This window comes from Lissotriton helveticus, chromosome 10, assembly GCF_964261635.1.
Source record: "Lissotriton helveticus chromosome 10, aLisHel1.1, whole genome shotgun sequence".
NCBI classification, from domain to species: domain Eukaryota; kingdom Metazoa; phylum Chordata; class Amphibia; order Caudata; family Salamandridae; genus Lissotriton; species Lissotriton helveticus.
The window spans coordinates 822,045,049-822,064,490 of record NC_136071.1 but is presented as its reverse complement, the minus strand read 5'-3'; the positions used below and the strand labels follow the sequence as shown (position 1 = coordinate 822,064,490).

General features: G+C 44.6%; 1 protein-coding gene across 1 annotated transcript in view; it reads right to left on the bottom strand.

The window, feature by feature from the left end:
- Positions 1-4,453: 4,453 nt before the first annotated feature.
- Positions 4,454-19,442, bottom strand: part of LOC144785500 (uncharacterized) — a 130,233-nt gene continuing 115,244 nt past the window's right edge. Inside the window, exon 4 of the mRNA XM_078664364.1 lies at positions 4,454-6,528. Within this exon, the coding sequence (XP_078520490.1) occupies positions 5,009-6,528 (1,520 nt within the window). The 3' untranslated portion in view covers positions 4,454-5,008. The remainder of the gene's footprint in view (positions 6,529-19,442) is intronic.

The window sequence follows — 19,442 nt, the reverse complement described above, 5'->3', positions numbered from 1 at the left end:
ATAGGAACACTATGATGAAGCATGCCACCTTAGTGTGTGACGCTTATCGTCCTTAAGAAAGCTCTTTCTTCCTATTGTATCTGTCAGAAATATTGACTGTCAGTAAATCTCTCAGCATTTTGATCATAATTATTAGATCCTGGTATTTTATTGTGCTGGTTAAGTCACTTGTGTCAAGAGTCCTAACGTTGATTACCACTGGTGTATGCAGAAATTATTACAAATCTTCTTTCGCTTACTCTCATGGGCTCTTAGAACATTACTCAATTATCAAATGCATTGTTTCATGAACTTGAGATTTTAATAATATCTTTATTTTATATACTGATCTTTGAGTGTAAGAAGTCGAACCAACATATCAAATTTCTGTCACAAAACACATATTGATATTTAAAGCATGATTGGATAGGTGTGCAAGTTAGTTATGGATCCCTTTGGTCATGAGCCCGAAAAAGAAATTGTATATATATATATATATATATATATATATATATATATATATATATATATATATATATATATATATATATATATATATATAATCTAAATCTTGATCGTAATCAGTAAAGTTAGATTTTTTTTATTTCAACTGCTTCCTGTAGCCATATTATGCACACTAATAGTGATATGACATTAAAACACTAGTATGAGCATTTGCTCAGGTTTAGGATAGTATTTCAGAAATCAAACCGCAAAAAGAAATAATGTACCACTTACCTCTTTTCAAAACATACACATCAAGTAAAAAGAAATATATATATATATATATATACATATATATATATATTATAGCAATATTAAATAAAAAAGACGCATACACTTTGTATTTGACATGACAAATTTGCAATATTGCAAACATTATAAAGAAGTGTCTTAAAATGATAAAATATATATTTTAGCACAATCTTTTAGGCTGTAAAATCTTTTGGCCGAACATTTGAAAAATGTCTGTTATTAGTTCAGTCTCCGTATCCTTGTAGGATATGATAAGCGAATAGTGTAAAAAGAAAGTAACGTTCACGTGTCCTTTTGCTGGAGATATGATTCGCATGAACAATTGAGCATTCAGATACCACACATGAAATGTTTATACATTTTATATTAGTTACACATATTGATAGAGTGAATATTCTACTCAAAATGTGGTTTTAAGCAGGGTGTGTCACGGAAGCATTTGGACATATGTATGCAGTTATTGTTTAGGCATTGAATAAGTGAGGCATTGTTTATTCTGTATATTAAGGCCACTTTTGAAGCATTGACTTTTCTTTTCACTTCAAGAAGAAATTCCAATAAGCACAATTACTTAACACCATTTTCATACCAGTGGCACAGAAGTAGCATATATTGAATTTGCAGCTGATATTGTTTTCGGTCACTGTGCCTCAGAGGTTATTTTGTACCCAGTTGACCGATCTTTGGAGTTCAGGTTGCCAGGAGGGTGCTGTTTTGAAATGTCAGTGCACTGAGCATCAGTTCGTTTCTATGGATGTCTATTTATTATCCATTCACAGAGCAGGGCTCTGTTTATGTGGTTGTTTCAGACAGTTAAACGGGATGATGTCTAATGACAAAGAATGAGATCTCATTTTCTTAAGAAAATACTCAGTGGTGCAAGGGTGTGATTCATGGAATACATCAACGCATCGAGAGTGAGGCTGCTTTCCTTGCAGAGAAAATATCCAGCTCCTTGAACTTGCAATACCAACGTAATTTTATCATGAGAGAGCACACCCCCCCCCCCACACCGCCACCACCACCACCACCACCTAAGCTCGAAATCATCCCTGTGAACTTTCTTCCATTTCAGTATGTATCCAGCGGCATAATGAAGCTTAAGGGGGGCCCCCTGCTCCAACGCTCCGGCCCAGTCAGGAGCGCTAAGGCCAGGGGCCAGACATTCATTCACAGTACTGGTGCGGGCCCCTGGAGCTTGCCCCCCCCGCATCGTTGGGTCTACAGGGGCCATTGTTGCGTTACTGTATGCACCAAAGCTTCTGCTGGGTATGACGTTACTCCTATCAGTCATGTGGAAATGGTACCAAATAGCAGCTCATATCTAAATTTGCAGGAAGCCACAAATGCTCACTGAAAAGCTTTGTTAATCAGGCCCAGTGAGAGAACAGGCAGGTATTGCAACCCTTAAGGTATTCTTTATGGACCAGGTCACTACAAAGCAATTGTATGTAGACATATATGGTGATCACTCCACCCCAGTCTCATAGTTTAGTAATTGATGATTTCATCTATAGATCCTCTTTAGCTGTCAAGGGGGTGACAAAATAATCCTGAACATCGCACTGTTTGTGACTAAGTTGTGTCATTTACTTAGCCTCACGCCCCACACTTATGTCAACCTTCAACTTCATCTCAAAGGTGATAGCAACAGCATGATGGTAAATACAAAGATGGCGATAGCAGTCAAGCAAAGGAGCACTAGCAGTACTCTGTCAAGCAAAATATATGTCAACAAACTTGACTCACCCCGAATGAAAGTAATTATCTCATTGAGTCCCCCTCTCTCTAATTCACAAAAAGAGTGGGCCTCACATGTCCTTCCATACTGCTTGTGCTTAGGGGTCATGTGCTGACACAGGAAAGAGGTTTAAAAAAGTTTTGACTTTTCTCGCCAGTCCAGCAACAATCCTCTTTGGACCCTTCCTTGTCACCATGAATTTGGCACTCCGTAAACACCCTATGGCTTGTTCGCTTATGAATCGCACCAGTTCCTACCACATGGAATGCCCATCTAAATTCAAGCAAGGACTTGGCCACTTATTCGCACCACAGGTCAAGCAGAGAAAATAAATATTTTAAATACATACATTTCGTCTAAGGTTGGGAGTCAATATTCTACTAGGTGTTTCTAGGATCAGCATGGTTGGTTTATATTTAGATATAACTTACACAAGTGCTGAATTTATCTATAATTTACAGAGGGGAAAATGCTTTCTTCCACAAAAAAATGTCTCTGTCATATTTTGGGGCAACTCAAATGATCCATTCAGAATTAAAATCCCTACATGTTACATTCCAACAAAAATGCTATTATAATGTTACTACAGCATCAGTATTGTTATTTACTTTTTAAAGCATATCAGATAATGGCAGCAATAGCTTTAAGGAAATTGCATATGGAGATGGTGAGCTTCCAGTGCAATGTATTATTTTCTTGAACAGGTCTGATTATTTATATAAAATGAAAGGCTTTTTTAAAAAAGAACCCTTAAATTATAAACTGATACTATATTGTCACTAGTACTTGAGGCATCCCACTAATGCAAAGCTTTTTCAGAACATTGCGCATATACTAAAATGCTCAAAGTTTACCACTACTGCCACATGTATCCCCATCACTGTATGTTTGCACAATATAAATTCCAAATCCGTCCATAGTGGTGAATTTTTGAAGTAAAACCAATTATTTTAAGACCTGAGATGAAACTTGCTAAATATACTCCTCTATCTTTGGTTAAAACGTACTTTTTTCTTTCTGCCCTCCAAATTTTGGGCAGTGTTGTCAGTCCAGGCTGACATATCTCAAACTGATTTAGTAGTGGAATGAACACGCCTTGGTTGCAATATGAGACCTGAGGGCCATCACCTCTCATTCAATTGCCTTGGAAACATGTGAAACACTAAGTGGAGCAGAAAAGAATGACTGAACATGAAGTGGAAGTAAATAAAAGAAAAATGTATGAAAATTAGTAGGTGAATTATTTGAACGTCAAACATTCTGAGCTCAAGATGACATAAAAACACAAAAATATATACAAGCGAGATAGTAGACTGACTATGAGTAGGACACATGGTGAATGTGCCCTTGAGCTTCACTAAATGAAAAGTTAGCTCTTTACTGGAATCCCTACTTGGCCAATTTCAACGTAAATATCATAGGGGCATATTATCAAGGGGGTTTATCTCCGCTTTTTTGGCTTTAAAAGCCAAGAAAGCGGAGATAAAATGATCTCCCTATTACCAAGCTGTCGCTAACACCAGTTAGTGACAGCTAATAGGAGATAGCGACCATCTTGGGCCCCACTTTGCATGTCAGTGATACTTATCACTAATGACATGCAAAGTGGGCGTGCCAAGATGTTAGCGACTGGAAACAGTCACTAACATCGCTATCTCCTATTACCAACTTTTGGAGATATTCGCGCTAAGCGCGAATATCTCCAAAAGCTAACACCTGCCCTGAGCAGTTCTTCACCATGTTATCCAATGGGAGGTGGATAACATGGCTAAGAGCATTTGCTCGATAATGCATGAATATCGCTGACTTTTCAGCGATATTCATGCATTGCGGCCGTTTTTTATCGCATTTGCGATAAACCTTGCTAATAGCAAGGTTTATCTGCGATAAAAATCGATGATGTGCCGCGATAATTTTTGTCTCTAAACAAGTTAGAGACAAAAATTATCGCTAGTTGTTGGTAATATGCCCCATAGTTCGTAAATACTCAGCCTTTACAACCTACAGTTCCGAAGACATGTGAACTGAAATAAAGATTGACAATTTCATATCTTGAATGGCTTTGAGTCATGCCTTAACCGCAAAGCACTAATCCACCAGGTAGAAAATGTAGGTTTTCTTCGAGGTGCATTCAAATGTTGATAAAGATTCACATTACTGGTAACTTTCCAATTCCAATTTGTGTTATTGTGGTTTCATTTTTCACTATTGATTTGGTAATTCATTTCTATATCTGTAACAGTAATGCATTGAAGTTAGAAAGCTTTTTTCCTATTAGAGATGTGTGGTGCTACTTTGCCTTAAGCTCTGGGTTTGTTCATCGCCCACAGCAATGGAAAGTTATTGGGTGGAACATTTTTAGGCAATGACCTGTCTTCACATTTGTAATCGAGCAGAGTTTGACTTGCATCAATGCTGGTGAGGTTGATTTTCACTGATGTGCACGTGCTAAGTTCAAATAACTGCACACCAACGCACACATATCAGTACCAAGAAGACAGTATGGTGTCAGTACTAGAAATTCTTGGAATGTTAGAAGGAAACCCATAGAATGGAAATGCTGGTTCCATGTTCATGGGCGATTTGATTGATCCTACCACGCACACAGTCGAGTGAAATGGAGATCATGGTGCCATTCTGCACTTCAAACGATGAACGCAGGGACACCGTGGTCCAAACACTTCCCTCTGGCATCTGACCTCCAATCTGCTGTGCGATTGCTGTTGGATGCACCTGGCCACTGGTGTGAGCATTTAATGTCAGTTTGATGATGTTACACGAATGAATGACTTTTAAATTGAATGACACGCTAGCCGTCCCCCGTTCTGTGAAAAGAAAATATTTCTGGGCAAATTGTCCAGAAGTGACCAGTTGTATCTGTTTCTCTTGGGAGGAGGACTTACTGAAATGCAAACATTTGTTTCTCACCGCTCCTGTAGGCAAGCCAGTGCTGGAGACGGTGGCTGACAGGGCAGCAGAGACAGCTGTTGGGATCCATATAAGGCTGAGCATGCTGATGCCTGAATTTTCTCCAAAGTACCGCACATTGCACTGTGCCGGGGAGAGTATCTCAAAGCTAATCATGTCCCCAGCATTGACTTTTGTTGCTCCAGCAGCAGATATTGAAGTGTCTCTATAGTTCACCCCCGACTTATACACCTGCATCAGCTCTGAGTTGGTACCATTTCTACTGATGTAAGAGACCAGAGAAAATCCTTCATGCACACAAGTGTGCCCCATGGAGTAGAGGGCTTGTTGAAAGACGAACTTCACAACACCCATTTCCGTAAACTTTATACTTCTGCCATCGTGAGATGAGCTGATCATATATGGGTCAGACACAGAGGTAATTTTAAAAGTTGGTCGATAGTTTGTTTGATAATGCATCGCTGTCGACATTTGTGCGCTCATGGCCACCGCACCAGTATCATGAGATAACCAGAACAAGCTGAGGGGTGTGTTAAGATCATACGCGTTCAAGTCTTTGCTTTGGTTGCAAAATTGGTTTGGGCTCTTTAGAAAGACAGAAAGCGTGTGGCTGGGCTCCACCTCAGCTGCACTACTTAAAGTCGTGCTCTGATAATATTTTCCATCTGGTTGCTCAATGCGGACACCGCTCAGCTCATAACCCTCTTCACTGTTGTTTAATTTCAAAGAGAGCTGAAGAAAATTTCGGCAATTATGCTTCACAGCAAAGTTGAGGTCAACCCACACTAAGCCGTGCTGCCTAAAGACCAGGCGGCTATCTTCAGTCGATAGGATGTCACATTCTAGCTTTTCTTTGATCTTCATGTTCAATCCTGTGTACACCTGAGAAGAGGCAGTCTTAGCTGAGGGTAGAGATAGGCTGGCCGCCCAACATTCAGAAAGCTTGGTCTCGGAGGCGGCGGAGCAGACAGTGTCACTGACTGCGGAGCAAGCAAAAGCGACCATTCCATGCTCGCATTCAGCGCAAGCTTGGCATTCCTCCATTTCTTTATTGAAAAAGTAACCATCTCCGCAGAGCCCAGAGACAGCATCCCTCTCCGCAACGCCAAGACATCGGAAGCCACCTGTGGACAAAAAAGAGCAATCCCATTACACCTCAAGGCACAAAATATGACATCATTAATATTAGTGTTCAATTAATATAACCAATGTGCAGCAACATAATAACAACCCGTAAGTAAATATTTTGAGACTTTGTAAAATACCTCTAGAAATCATTTGCTGGAAGCTTTGGGTCTGATTTTGATGTGAAATATTTTTGGCGCACTTAAGCTCACTGCTGAATTCCACAAGTAAGCCAGGAGTACTATTACAGGAGTTACTCCTGGAATTAAGTAGGAATTCAAGAGTGTTCCAGGAGTAATTTACGGCTTCTTAAACTAATTCTTTGTGAATCGGACCCCTGATTCTTAAGAGTTGCACAGTGAAATATATGGAATCATTGCCGTAAATCTAGTACGTTTTGCCATTGGCCTGCCTTGATACCACTAGTTCTGGGGAACACAGATTAGAATCGTGATTTTGATAACATAAACTGTACACAAAATATTTTAACCCTCTTTGTGATTTAACCGGATATTTGGACATTTTAGTTTGTAGGCTGAAGTCTTCCATACATTAGTTACTGCTCTGTGATTTGAAAACGCATAACACCCCTAAATTGAAGTGGTGCTCATGTAAAGCGCTCTGATCCCTTCAGGTCAAGTTTGCTCTATATAAAACTTCACAAAAAAAAAAAACTGATTATAGATATAGAAGTTCTTATTCTGCAGGGTGCATTACATACTGCTATCATTTTCTATACTTGCAAATAATCCTTGTTTAGCCTACCTCTGGCCCCGCATGGTCTGTGCACACTCCTTTCAATGCAGCAGATTTTCGTATAAATTACAAATTAAAATGAAATAACTCTTATCGAGTAATGTGATATTTCGCCAGACACCAGATCATGTTCTATTAGTCTTTGAGGAAGAGAACAAATTGAAATTTGGCAGTATGGATTATGTTTAATTCACTTTGGCAGTATGGAATATGTGCAATTTAATGCAAATGACAGATCTAAGCACAAGCAATTTATACACGTAATTGTGAATTTAGTGATCTCTAGCAGGGGCATTGTCCTGCTGATATTTTGCCCCCAGTTAAATGCAAGTAAAAGTCCTAAACATTTTAGGACATGTTAGGCATTTCTGCAGTAGGCAGATTTAATTTTCAGGCATGAGGAGGCAGGTCCCTTGGAAATTGTCCAGTGTGGGCCTGAGGGGGTGAGGCATATTACTGACAGACAGGATACACAGTCAGAATCAGAGGGGCCCATGTGCGCATGTCGGGTTGGATGGCGGCCTCTCTCCGACCAGCCCAACGTGCTCACTAGAGTCTTCCCCCTGCAGTATACTGCAGCCAGGGTGACTCACAGCCGCAGCCCTGGGCTCAGTAATGTCCTATTACTTACCGGTAATATTCATTACTCTGGGTCCCGTAGTACTCTACACCTTCATAATTACAAGTGGAGATGATCATCTCCCGACAGAAAAAAACAAGAGGAATGCTGGGATACTAATACTGCCCCTCCCCCCGGGAGTACATAAGCAGTACTTACCCAGCAGCCCTCCTGTACTAACAAACCCAGACAGGAAGGCCGGCCGCCCGGGAGGGAGGGAGGGGCGTAAGAAGGTGTCGAGTACTACGGGACCCGGAGTAATGAATATTACCGGTAAGTAATAGGACATTACCCCCAGGTCCCTTCGTCCTCGACACCTTCATAATTACAAGTGGAGAATACCAAAGGAGAAAACCCGGCCTTCCGCACGCACAAGCACACCCAGGAAACCACAACAAAAGCAGCCACCCAAGGGAGCACCGAGGAGGAAAGGAAGACCGCAGGAAACAGCCGGCCCGCAACCTAGAACAGGACAGCAGGGACAAGGACCGGAGACAAAGAAAAAAGGCCAGGGCTCCAAAGAAAGGAGGCCGCCAACCCGAGAAACCGGCAACCGGGACCCGGACCAGGACACCAAGACCAGCCAAAACAACTCACCGGAGAAGACCGCAAAGGACAGAACCAGCCGAAAGGCACACAGGGCCAGGCAGACCCACCAGGAAGACGAGACAACCCGGAAGAAAGCAAAAGAAAGAAACGGCCAACAGACCACAGGCACAAGCACCCAGCCCAAAAAGGAAGGAGAAGCACAGGCCAGAAACCCGGCCAAATCCCCAAAAAGAAAGGACTTGAGTCCAAGAGACCCGAGGAGGAAACCCGGCCGAGGAGGCCCAGGAAGCAACAAGCACCCAGGAGCCGACCAGGACCGAGAACCCGACCCAAAAGACAGGGAAGGGGAAGAACCCCAGAACCCAGCCGAAAGCCTATCAAACAAGGAGAGGCCAACAAGACCGGAAACCAGCTACAAAGAAAACTCAACCAGGTCGGGAACAGAGAAACGACCACAAGCCCAGAAAACCCCAACCCCAAAGGGAAGGAACACAAGGCAGGAGGGGAGCACAGAGCAACTGGGAAACCCCAGCAGCTGCCCAACGAGGCACCGAGGGCAGCACAAAGAAGGTGCCCAAATGACACAGGACCGCCCAGGAACCCCACACCCAGGCCAGGCAAGCAGCAAGGGCAGGAGCAGCGGGAAAAAGAAAGCCCAGGGAGCACAGCACCCAGACCAGAACCACAAGGCCCCAACCCAGCAACGCCGGAGAGGAGCCAAGCAAACCGCAAAAAAGAGGCCAACAAACGCCAACAGAACCGGGAAGCCAGGAACAGAGCCAAGCAACCCGACCACGCAGGAGGAACAGCAGGCCCAAGCAAACCCCAGAAGGAGAGCAGAGGACCAAGCAGCAGGAAACCACAGACAACCCGCAGCCAGGAGGGAGGGACCAGCAGAGGCACGAGCACCACAGGACAGCACCTCAACCAGAGAGGGAGGTGCACCCAAACAGACCCACACCGGGAACTAAGCCCGGGAAAGCAAGGGAGGAAAGAGCGAGCCAGCACCACAGAACCAGGAAAGAACCCGGAAACGGCCGGCAACAAACCCCCAGAGCAGGCCGAAAAGGGACAGCACAGTCCGAAACCCCAGGAGGCACAGACCGAGGCCACACACAACCAGTAAGAAGCCGGTAGAACCGGAGCCACAGAACCCCACACAGGCCCACAACACCGGAAAAACAAGCCCGGGATGAGAACCAACAGCAGGAGAAGGCCCAGAAGGAACCACCAGGAAGCGGCCCCAACGCAGAACACCCCGCCAGGACCCAAAGGGAGACCAGCAAGGAAGCAGAGCCCAAAAAGGAGCCCAACATGCAGGAGCGGCACGCCCCAGCCAAAACCTCAGCCAGGCACCCACCAAGGGAACCAGACGAGACCAGAACAACCCAGGGAGCAAACACCCCCGCGTGCAGAAGGACCAAGAAGCCAACAGCACCCAGGAGCCCCAGGAGGCCGGGCAGGCACCAACCCGGCCCGACCATGCACATCCACCGAGCAGACAGTGGAGCATGGGGACAGCACACCACATCGGAGAACAGGCGGCACGACAGGACACGGCAGCAGCCAGGAGGCCCCAGCCAGGAACAAACCAGGCAGGCACCATGCAGAAACAGGAGGGGCGGCCAGGAAACACCAGAAGCAAACCAAAGGCAAGCACGGGGAGAGCCAGAGCAGAAGCATCCAGGCCAAGCCCACAGAAGGTCCTGTGACAACACCAGAAGGCCCAGGCCGGAGCAAAGGGAAGCCCACAGCACCAGGAAGACCCAGACGGGCGCCCAAGCAGACACCATCCAGGCCAGACCCAGCAAAACCACAGGGAACAGATGAGAACAGGCACAGGCAGGGCGGAACAGCACAGAACAGTCGAACCCAAGGCAGCACAAGCCCCCCAAGTGCAGGTAGAGGGGACAAAGCACCCCAGAGAGCCCCCGGCACGACACCGGCAAGCATCCAAGGACAGGAACCAGGTGCAGCCCAAAGGACTGGAGGAACAGAGCCAGGAACCAGGAGCCCCAAATGCCGACCAACCCCACAGAAGCCAGGAAGCGGTGGTGAAGAACCAGGGCACACAACCGCAGCAAGGCCACAACAGCCAGCCCGCAGCGGAGGCAAGGCCACCCACGGAGAAGGCAGTCGCCGAAGAAGCGAGAAGCGACCCAAACAGAAGAGTAGCAGAGAGCAAGGCACAAGCAAGCACGCAGGGAGAACCCAACAACACAGGAGCAAGCAAAAAAGGCAGAGAGCCAGCGAAAAAAAAAGGAACCAGCCCCCACAGAGGCGACAGGAACCCACGCCAACTCCGGAGGGGAAAACCCCCAAACTCAAGCGTCCAAAAGCAGGGGAACAAGCCGAAGAAGGGAACCAAAGCGAGAAGCCCCACGACACGCCCGCCCCCAGAGAACAGACAAGAGCTGGGGCGGGCAGGTGGCAAGGCAGCAGGCCAGGAACAGAAACGTGACCTCGCAGACCAAAAAGAGGAGCACAGGAACCACAGCGCCCGACCGACCAGCACCCACCAGACACCCACGAACCGCCGGGGGGGGGGGAAGCACCAGAGAACACCAGTGCGTCCGAGCACCACAAGCACACAGAAGCACCCGCCACTGAGCACACACAGGAAGCAAGCAGCGCAGGCACCTGTGGCTGCAGCAGGACAACCCAAAAAAGAAGAGGGGACGAAGCACAGCGCGAACGCATGCACCCCAAGTAGGAGGCCCCGGCCCAAACCACGGCACCCCAGGAGATAATGACGCCAGAACATGGCACATCCAGAAGGACAGCCAGCCACCACTTCCAGGACCAGCCCACGAGACACCTAGAAGAAGAATGGGGGCGAAACAGCCTGGGCAGGGGCCAACAGCACAACAAGGCCCCCACCGGCACAGGGAAAAACATCACAGACCCAGAGAAGGGCGCAGGCGAAGCCACAGCCAAGCTCGAGCAGCCATAGAGAACCCAGGACACCGACAGGCAGGCGAGGGACAGGGAAAGGAACACGGCACCCCAACGCCCGAGACCACCAGCCATAAGTCCTCCCAGGAGCATGCCAAAAAAGAAAGGCATCCCAGGGACGCCAACCCCACGAAACCCAACCGGCCAAGCGCGGAAAGGCCAGGGCCAAATGGACGAGTCACACAGGGACCCCAGAAGAAAGAACAGCGCGGGCTCCAGCCACGAGTGCGTCCAGCAGAACCAACACCGAAGCCCCCACTAACACAGCCAACATGCCCAGGAAGGAGCTGGGGGCCAGCCTGGAGGGCAGAGGGTCCACAGGAAACGAACTGCACGGGACACATCCACACAGAAAAGCAGCACAGGTAGTAAAGGAAATGAACACCATGAAGGGCATCACGGAGCTCCCAATCCAACGGCATTCACCCCTTCGAACTGAGAAGGAGAAGAGGCTGAATGGACTGGCAGGAACCCGAAAACATCCACAGTTCCTGAGCCTGGAGCTGACAGGACATTGAACAATTAGCAAGCACAATGCGTGGCAACAGAGCGCCACACAGAATCAAATGCCAAGCACGGGGAGAAACTAACATGAACAGAGGCATCGCCGAGACTCGAACACCGCACCCCAATCAAGCCGGCTGATTGTCTCACTGAAATGCATGTCCTTAGAAAGAAAAACCACGCAAGCGGGACTCACCCAGAGCGGGGGCCCACCCCAGGAACAAGGCCCCCACTCCACAGCCATCACAGCCAGGAACAGCAGGAGCACATCCAACTAGGCACGACCCCCCCCGGCCAAGCTCGGGAAGATGAGCCCACGACCCAGAAGCAACATCTCGGGAACTCCAGCCCCAGCCGCAAAGGACCGGTAGGCACACGAATTTATTTTCTTGTTGTCAGTTCTACTTTGTCATGTTTGTTCCCTCTGTTATAAATTGTCGACACCACTTTACATTTCTAATTTATCACTATAGAGTGTTTGAATTAAGGTCGTTCTACCTGTTTCCTAACATTTCCACGACTATTAAAGCTCAGAGACTTGACTCACCATGTCAGTTCTTCCAGTGTGGACCACAGTGTTTAAGCATGCGACAAGAAGAAAAACTAACTTAGCTCTGCAACTTTTTCCCCTCTGCCCTTCTTCTCCTCTTAAAATAGCAATGGCGGTAACTGCTTTTTAATCTGGGAGCAGTTACTACGCATGCATTACAACGCATGCCTTTACCCCGCATGCCATTATAACGGAAATGGCTTGCTCTAGGGGTATAGGGTGTTGGATTTAACTCCAACACCTTCCATACTGTTGGACAGACTGGAGTTGGAATAGTAAATTGTAGTTGGGGTAAAAGATTGTGTTGTAACGGCATGCGGGGTAAAAGCATGAGTTGTAACGTCATACAACTCTTTAATCTTACTTACTCATATTCAGTCTACCCTTCACAATTCACCTGTCTACTATCATTTACTTCACATACCCCTCTGCCCTTATCATTGTAGTGTCTCTTGTCTTATACCCGTACTCTTCAGAATTTCAGGTCGTGTTCACTCCACAGTTTGCTCTGCCACTTCATTGCTCCGCCCCATCCTCCAGCACCTATCGTTGTACTGGGCGTTTCAGGCTTTTGAAACTGAATTTCTTTACATCCTCTGACATGTCTATGTCATTTCTGATCTTCCTTCTACATTTGTCTTCTTTTTTCAAATGTTTCTATTACTCTTAATAGTAAACCTCACTCAGATTTTTGCATGTAAAGCAGAAAAGTTAAACACTCGAACACATGTAAAAAGAAACAAGGGTAGAACCCCTTTAATTGTAAAAAACATGCACTACCTGCTTTTGAAATTAGTTGGCAAACAGCTCATTTAAATATGTGCCTGCAGCGTACCGGTAGCAGTTCAGGCCGGGATTTAAGTGGGATGAAAAAATGCGAGTGCGGGGGGCAATCTCTCAAAGGGGCATGGCCGATGTAATTAAGGGCGTGGCTTAAAAACACCGAAGCTAACAATCTGTGCTTAGCATAGTGTGCCGCCCAACTGGTATTTTGCTGTGTCTGTCGTTGCATCAATATATATCTAATACAATAAGTAACACTATACAGACAAGAAGTTAGGACTATTGGCTTTGTCAATGGTTGTTAGTAGCATAAGATAAATAAGCAACAACTATAGCTGAAATAATGAGACTGTGAAAGAACTATAACAAGTCGATTTGAAGTTACCTCAAGGGCAGTGAAGGGTGGCACTGCTACAGAGTTAAGATTTTTTTTTTCCTGAGTGGGAGGGCAAAAATGGAGAGCTCGAACTTGTCTCAGCACCCGCTTTTTCAGAACCCAGCCCACTTAAAGCCCTGATTCCATGGCACCAAAGCCGTTCATGAGTCACTGAAAAGTCCAATAATTGAAGAGGCTTGGGAAGATGACATGAACTGAAGAAGAGAGTAGGCCCACAATGCTAGTGAGTTTCAGGAATGTCATGGCCAGTGCCCATGGGCCTGCACAGAGTACCCACCTGATCCTCAAGGTTGAGGGTGATTTGTATCCCTGATCAACAAAAAAGGAAAACAGAAACTTCTATCTTTATTTAGATACAACTGAGGCCTTGAAGTGGACCTACCTGGAAATTGCCCTGTTGTGGGTGGGGAAGGAGCCACAGCAAAGAAAGCTAACGTACATAATTGGAAGCATTAGTATATTGTAGTTCGAGAGAAAGACTCATGTTACAGCCAGAAAAAACAAATTCAAGAATGCATTCCACGTGTGACATTGCCACCTTTTATGGTAGATGGACTCTACAGCTAGAGACAACAGAAGAGGAAACCATACTCATGTGGCAAAATTGGAGTTATCAGTCAGAACTTTTCCCTTTCCCTTTGTACTTTGGCAGAACCTGGGCTACAATTGGAATTGCCGGGAAGACATATAGAAGCACTTGAGGCCAGTGTACAGGAAGGGCATCCACTGCCCAGTCCAGATGAGATGGTGCAGCTGAACAAAGAAAGGTAGTTGATGCTTGTTTGAGGATACCAAAAAGATATATCTTTGGAGATTCCCCTTTCTTAAAAATGAAACACTGTGCTGGAGGTGAAATTGGACAGGTGATGGAAACTTGTGACTGAGTAGGCCCCAGACCTATTTTCCTTTCATAGAAAATAAATTCAGAGTGAGAAAGGAGTGGAATCACCATTCATGGAAATCTCTTATGCCACTAGACTTAGAGTGTAAGATCTTGTTCTTCCCCGATGATTTATGTATGCGCTGGGAATCTGATTGTCTTTTCTAAGGGTTTTCCATCAAGCTGTTGTGAAACAAACATCATTGCCTTCAGAATAGCTAACAGTTCCTTCCAATAGGAGAATTGAGGACCTTCTTCTGCAAATCATTGACCTCAGCAGAGCACTGCTCCAGTATTGACCCTCAGCCTAATGAACTAGAATGTAGTTGCTGCACCAGTACCATCAGTTGGTTCAAGGACACTCCCATCATTAGATTGCTCTCACTCAGTCACCAAGATAGGGATTCCCTGAGAGAAATTGTTGCTTTTATTCAATGATGCTGTAGACCAATAGTCTAGTAAAAAAGTCACAAGGGATTTCTAAAGATAGTGAGCCAAAGGCACCATGAAAAACAATAGATGCAGTCAAACCATGAAGTCTCAACCAATCTGTTACTAGAGCTGACCACTCTTGAATGCAAGAAAATAAGTTTATGGATGGAATACTTAAATTAATCTCAGCCACTGGCAATTGCTTAGGGCCGCATCCAAGACCATCAATTTATGCCCATCATGCCAACTCAGTTTGGACCCAGCCATTTGCAAATCTTCCTTGACCCTGCTCCAATGGTAACAGTCCAGCCCGAATTGCCAGGCCAGGTCCTCCTTAAACTAGAATGCAAGCAACCTAGGACCGGTTTTGCCCTGATTAGGGCTTATCAGCCAGGCATAGCTTGATTCCCAGAGGAACAGTGAGCAAAGTAGCCAAGTTTAGGCATACTCGTCGCACTTAGAGCATCACCTTTAACAACAACAACAACAACGTCATAGGTGGTTATTATTTAAGCATTCCATCCATCACCTTGTTGTTATTACATCTATTTGAAAGTGCAACTATTGCTTCATCAGAGTTAATATCAGAATAGGGTTATCTCATTTTTGCATGACTCCAAATACATTTTGAAGATACTTGAACAATATCTGCACAGCAGATGCGACATAGGTCCGTGTTCTCATAGCAACATTTGAAACTGCATAAGATCTCTTTAATGACATAGATTGTGTAAGCGACAATATAAACACATGCAGTGCTCTTCACCCCTAAGCTGACTCCAATAATCTACGAATTCTTTGCATATTGGAATATGTCTCCTGCCCTAACGGTGTTTGATGTTCCAGATTTGGTTTTCTCTTATAGAAAAGCAGAAGCAGATCTCTTCTGCTCATGAGTAGCTTTCGAAAAGAACGCACAGTGGCTTATGTAGGCATTTCCGTTCTGCTTCGCTGGATATGTGGAAGTGACAAAAGGTTTAGGCAGTTGGGAGGTAATTTAAACATTTTGCTTCTTGTGCTCTTTCTGGTAGCTCATGGCGAAATGTGGGAGTCAAGTGTGGAGCACTGCTCATGCAGGGATCCCCTTTGATGCTTCTTTCCCATCCCATACAGACTCTTCCTGTGTCCTTCTTTTCCATACGCCTGAATTGGTTCCCATCACTCTGTCTTCTTTTCTTTCTCTAAAATCTGTATATCTGACACTCTACATAACAGATTCAGAAACTGCAGTAAAAACACACAAACATACACACACTGTGACCATTCTATATCCACCCTCCCTCTGGTTCTCCATGGTGCCTGTTGGGTGGGTCATAGTGGATTCTTTGTATTGTGTTATAACACTGTAGACTTGACTAGGTTAGCTGCCTTTCAGTTCTCTTCAGCAGTAAGGATGCAAGGGTGCTTTGGACCCTGATGCAAGCAAGGTCAATGGGCCCGTGAATCAATTTTGGATAGTGAAAGACTGTTGTACTTTGTGAACGCGGGACCCACGATCCACAGACCTCGGGTTATTACACCTGCTGCCCTAATAATAGCTATTGCTTGTGTGGGGTGGATCTGCACACCAGTGTTCAATTATGTAATTAGGTTATGTGGGTTCTGAGGAAATTTTAGCGTGCTTACTAGCGTGAGGGTTGCGTGCCTAACTCCCTCCTAAATAATAATCGTTCAGATACATGTCCAGGGAGACCCTGGGCTGCTAGAAGCACAACAGTTGGGCATTAAGCCTCTAAAAATTAAATGGAATTTTTTCACGTTTTCATTTATTTTTTAACCGGTAGCTTATTTGCTCATAAGTAGTAATCCTCAAAAATATATATACACATGTATACACATATGTTTCAAAAGATCATTCGTTATTTATATCAACATTAGACAAATGAAAAAATTAACAAGACATATTTTCAATTCCTGTTAGATGATAATAACAGTTCATCAATAATAGGTATTCAAAAACAATAACCAACATCCCAATGCATTTCGGGTTACGTAAGGAACCCTTCTTCAGAGGATTAATTATATGCAGTCAAAAATTCAATCGTCCTTGAATGATTGGTTTCTCAATATGCAGATTCGACAGGATCTAAAAGGCAACAACATACCAGAATATATTTTGAATTTTTTCATATGTACAAGAATTCATCACAAGAGAACATTCTGGAGTGAACACTGAGGAAAAAGAGCCAAAGTACATGCCACCAGAAGATGACACCCGTGTCATACTCAACAATCAATGAATGTGAGGTGCAGGAAATAAAACCAACTCATTACTGAAAATTAAACGTGCTGCACTCTCAAAAGTGTAAAACAGGCTACAAAACCGTGACATTAAAACACATGCCGGTGACAGTTACACCATGTGAATATGCAGTATTCAAATTTCTACCCTTAAATCTAAAGGTGCATCTTCAAGAAAAAAGAGTACGTACACTCGTGAAAGCAGTCTCACGTTTATCAAATGGAGCCAGCATCAATGTCCCTTTCTGTATCAAAACCTGAACAACGAGTAAATAAATGGGAGCCTTTGTTACTATTGTGCACTATGTGTATATACCGGTGTGATTCTGAAGTCGAAAGCACATCTTACTGCCACCTTCAAAAACGGGTGATGACGCTGCTCAAAAAGTGGTCGCCCAGCAACATTCTGTATGTAAAAATAAGACTCGCGGTCAGTCCAATGCTGTAAAGCTGCCACCCTTACCAAAACTGACTATTGATGTTATATCCGTCAACTAACCTGCCGCTTCCAACGTCGGCGTCCTGAATGAGTTTCTCCGGTGCGAGTCCGCCCTACCGATCACGTGGTGCGGAACTCGCCCGGCGGTTACTGCCTTACTCAACACAAAGGAGGGACAATAGTCAAGTAGCTTTGTTGTGCCTCACTAAACATGGCGATTAGAGTGCGCCCTGCAGCCTGAGCGCTGTGTGCAATGAGTGCATCTTTCGTATGGATCATCAGTAAACCTATTCGGAGTTTTCTAATGGGTCACTAATTCTAAAGTCCTTTGTCCTAAGTTGAAACAATGGAATGGTGGTGTAATACCCTCCTTAATGAGAATATACACAGTAGTGTGTTGAAATAAACTCAAAAGGAGTCTCAGACATACTGCCATTGATTCTTATTGTATTCCTACGCTTGATACAAGAATATCTGGAGTAACAAGGTGAAGGTGAAAATAAAAATGGAAAAACATAATAAGTGCAAAAGGAGTAAAAAAAGTAATTCATGACTCAATTACGTGATTTATGAAAGAGCTGTAGCAGAAATGAGAAAAGAAAAGTATGGGTGATTACCAAGACTCAGTGTTCCCCCTTACAATCTAAAGTGCGTCATCATATGAAATTTTTTAAAGAAAACACAAGAGTTCATAATGATCATTTAAACCATTTGGATTAATGGTTCCTAAGAATTTTATCCAGTGTGTTTCCCTTCTCGCTAGAAGTGTATGCAAATCCAATCCTGGGGAGCGTTCTATTCGTTCTAGGACTGTGTATCTGAGTTGAGGAATTGTATGATTAGCTTCTACCCAATGTCTGGCCAATGGGGAGGTTGTGGTGCGATTCCTGATTCGACTTTTGTGCTCTACTATACGAGTCTTTATTTTTCGACTTGTACGTCCCACGTAAACTAGTCCACAGGGACACTTAATCGCGTATACAACGCCTTCCGTATTGCAATCTGCATTGTGTCTTAGTTTGATGCTGACACCTGATTGCGGGTGAGTGAATTGATCACCTGTGATAACATTACCACATTGTCCGCAGTTATAACATTTCATCATGCCCCTCTCTCTTTGTCTAGCAGTTCTTTTTTGAGGTTTCAAGAGTTCCCTCAGATTCTTGGTTCTGGTATGTGCAAAAAGGGGACTACCTAGAAAAACTGTTCTGAAATCAGGTTCATTTTCGATGAGTTCCCAACGGTTCCTAATTATTGTCTTGATCTGTGTAGCTTGCGTGGAGTTCTTAAGAACAAATACCTCACGTTGCATCGGTACTTTCTCTTTGGGTGTTAAAAGTTCATCGCGTGCTTCACTAAGTATTTGCTCTGGGTAACCTCGCTCTTTGTATTGTTGTGTCTGTTTGGTAATCTCTTCCTTACTTCGTACATCATCTGATGTTATCCTCTTGATTCGCATCATCTGCGAAATCGGAAGATGCTTTTTTAAACTGTACGGGTGTGCACTCGTAAAAAGCAACGCATTATTGACGTCTGTTGGCTTCCTATATACTGACGTAGATAACCCAGTTGGTGTTTTGCTTATTTCAATATCCAAGAAATGAATCTTCTTTTCTTCGATACTGTGAGTGAACTTGATGCGAGGGTTCAATTCATTCAGTTTGCAAATGCTCTCTTCAAGTTCATCTCTGGTGCCTGTCCAGATGACAAGAATGTCATCGATATACCTCAGGAAAACTGCTGCGTGTCTTTTCCACATCAAATTAGAAAGTATATGTTGGTCCTCGAAATGAGCCATGTAAGTATTG